This window comes from Entamoeba dispar, genomic scaffold (assembly GCF_000209125.1).
Source record: "Entamoeba dispar SAW760 scf_1105229462223 genomic scaffold, whole genome shotgun sequence".
NCBI classification, from domain to species: domain Eukaryota; phylum Evosea; order Mastigamoebida; family Endamoebidae; genus Entamoeba; species Entamoeba dispar.
Window position 1 is genome coordinate 2237 of NW_001855085.1, and position 3239 is coordinate 5475.

A 3239-nucleotide genomic window follows, 5' to 3' on the forward strand; every position below is an offset into this window, starting at 1 on the left:
GTACTTACTTCAATTCATTCCTATTAATTTAAAATTTAGTTCTAATAATGGTATATGGTATTTAATATCATCATATGAAGGAATAATCAATAAAATAACATCAAAATCATCAAATGATAAATATTTCAGTCAGACATGTGGTGGAATGGTTCGTTATTTTAGTTATTCTGATGATATTGAAATTCATGATATAACAACAGAATGTAATCATCAATTTAAAGAAGATGAAGAAGATGATTTTAATTCATTTATTGTTACTATCACTGTATCTTTATCTAATTATTGTCAAATATCATTATCAACAAATAATTATATTATTAGAAATAATGATGGTTCATCAACGACTTATACAATATATACATATCCTAATCAATGGTTAAAATATGAATCATCAAATCAAATAATATTCAAAATTTATAGAAAGAAAGAACCATATCAAAAAATTGAATTCAGTTTAACAATTAAACAATCAAATGAAGGAACAACATTAATTAAAGAAGTAGAAAATAATGATAAATCAATTTCAACACTAATTATTTCTTCTTCAAAACCATTAACTAGTTTAACTAATGTAAAATTTTCAGAAACAACATTAACAACAAAGAAAAGTCAAATAATGATTATTGGAATGAAAGGAATAACATTAGATAGTATTGGATATAAGAATTGTAATATATTGATTTATAAAGAAGAAACAAGAGAATGTATTGAATGTGAAAAAGGATATTATTTAAATTCAACTAAAGAATGTCAATATAATTCACATTGTAATAAAACAAATGAACAAAATCATTGTATTGAATGTGAATATGGATATTATATTAATTTAAATACAAAAACATGTGAAGAATTCAAAAATGGATGTAAAATTGGAAATGAAACATATTGTTATCAATGTAAAGAAGGATTTATTAAAGAAAATGGAGAATGTAAAGAAATTGATAATAAATGTAATAAATCAGAAAGAAATTATTGTTTAAAATGTTCAAATGGATATAAAATACAAAATAATCAATGTAATGGAGATAAAGAAGATCAATGTTATTATGAAGGAAATAAATGTGTATCATGTTCAAATAGATATACATTAAACAATAAAAAATGTTCAAATAAAGAAAAGAATCAAAATGGAAAGAATGAAGAAATATATTGTGAAAATGGAAAATACATCAATAATAATAAATGTATAGAATGTTCAAAATCAGAAATATGTCAAACAAATGATATTGAAATAAAATGTAAATATGAAGAATATTTAGATAATAATGAATGTATAAATAAAACATGTGAAAAAGATATGATAAAAGATCAAAATGGAAAATGTAATAATAATATTGAATATTGTTTAAATAAATCATATGTTAATGGAAAATGTGTTGAATGTTTAAATACATATTCACCTAATTTGAAGGGAGAATGTATTAATACAAAAATAGAATATTGTGAAGAACAAAATACATATGGATGTAAAAGATGTGAAGAAGGATATTATTTAACAAAAGACATGAAATGTTTAAAATGTGATGATAAATGTGAAACATGTTATGGAACATCTACATATTGTATGAGTTGTTCTAATGATAAATATTTAAGAAATGATAAAACATGTCAATCAAATGAAGAATTAAATGGAACATGTTTACAAATATTAGCAGATGGAAGTGGATGTGGAATATGTAAGAATGGATATTATAGAAATGGAAAAGGATGTTCAAAATGTGGAAAAGAATGTTTAACATGTAATCAAAAAGATAAATGTATAATATGTGGAGAAGGATATTTTATGAGTTCAACAGGAATATGTAAATCAACAACAACAATTAAAGGATGTAAAGGAGAAATAGATAAAGAATATGGATGTAGAGAATGTTTAACAGGATATTATTTAATAAATAAAGAATGTTCAAAATGTGGAAAACAATGTATGACATGTTTAAATGAGAAAGAATGTAATAAATGTGAAGAAGAATATATAATAATAAATAAAGAATGTATTCATTATTCAAATATTAATAAATGTAAAGAAACAAAAAATAATAAATGTTCAAAATGTTCATTTTGGTATGGAATCAATGAAGAAGGAACAAAATGTAATAAAGAAATTGTATGGTGGATGATAATGATAATTATCATCATTATACTTATTATCATCATTATAATAATTATAATTATAATAATAATGATTAATTACATTATAAAACGCAAAGAAAAGAAAGAACAAGAGAAAACAACAACAATATTTAAAATTTCACAATCAAATATCAAATTTATATCACTTGGAGATGGAATAATAACAAATAAAAAAGAAATAGAAATAGGAGAAGGAGAAGAAATTGAAGTAAATAAAGAAATCAGAGAATTAATATGTATTGGAAATGAGAAGAAAGAAAAAAAGAAAATACAAATAAGTAGTAAAGAAGAAAATGAAAAATATTCAATTAGAACAAACCCAAATATCATTACAATTGAAGGAGGATATGCATGTGAATTTGAAATATTTATTACAATCAAATGTACTACTAAAATTAAAGAACAAATAATGATAATTAGTAAAACACTTAATAAAACACAAGAAGAAATAATTAAAAGTATTTCAATTAAAGGAGAAACACAAATATCAACACGACTTGATCCCGATGAAATAAAAGAAGAACATAAAATAGGAGAAGGATCATTTGGAATTGTATATATAGGAGAATTTAGAGGGAATCAAGTAGCAATTAAGAAAATGAAACAAATTGATAAAGATGAAGATAAAATGAAAGAATTTGAGAAAGAAGTAATGATGTTAGATAAATTTAGAAGTGAATATATTATTCATTTTTATGGAGCAGTATTTATTCCTAATAAAATATGTATGGTAACAGAATATGCAAAATATGGATCAATACAAGATTTAATTAATAAAAGAACAAACACAGAAATACCAAATAAAATAAGAATTAAATTCATGATAGATGGAGCAAAAGGAATTTCATATCTTCATTCAAATGGAATACTACATCGAGATATTAAACCAGATAATTTTCTTGTTGTATCAATTGATGATAATATTGGAGTTAATTGTAAATTAACAGATTTTGGAAGTTCAAGAAACATTAATATGATGATGACAAATATGACATTCACAAAAGGGATAGGAACACCAAAATACATGGCACCAGAAGTACTTAATCGAGAACATTATAAAATGGAATCAGATATATATTCATATTCAATAACAATGTTACAAATCATTA

The 3239-nt window shown here is 22.4% G+C and overlaps 1 protein-coding gene across 1 annotated transcript, besides 3 other annotated features; it reads left to right on the forward strand.

Moving 5' to 3' along the window:
• Nucleotides 1-145: 145 nt before the first annotated feature.
• EDI_102970 (protein serine/threonine kinase, putative) lies at nt 146-3239 on the forward strand (the record flags this gene model as incomplete). The annotated part of the gene is made up of 1 exon (XM_001739532.1): nt 146-3239. A coding segment is annotated over one exon (3094 nt), but the record flags the coding sequence as incomplete, so codon positions are not given.
• Nucleotides 1968-2042: a sequence feature (AT_rich).
• Nucleotides 2114-2184: a microsatellite.
• Nucleotides 2287-2430: a microsatellite.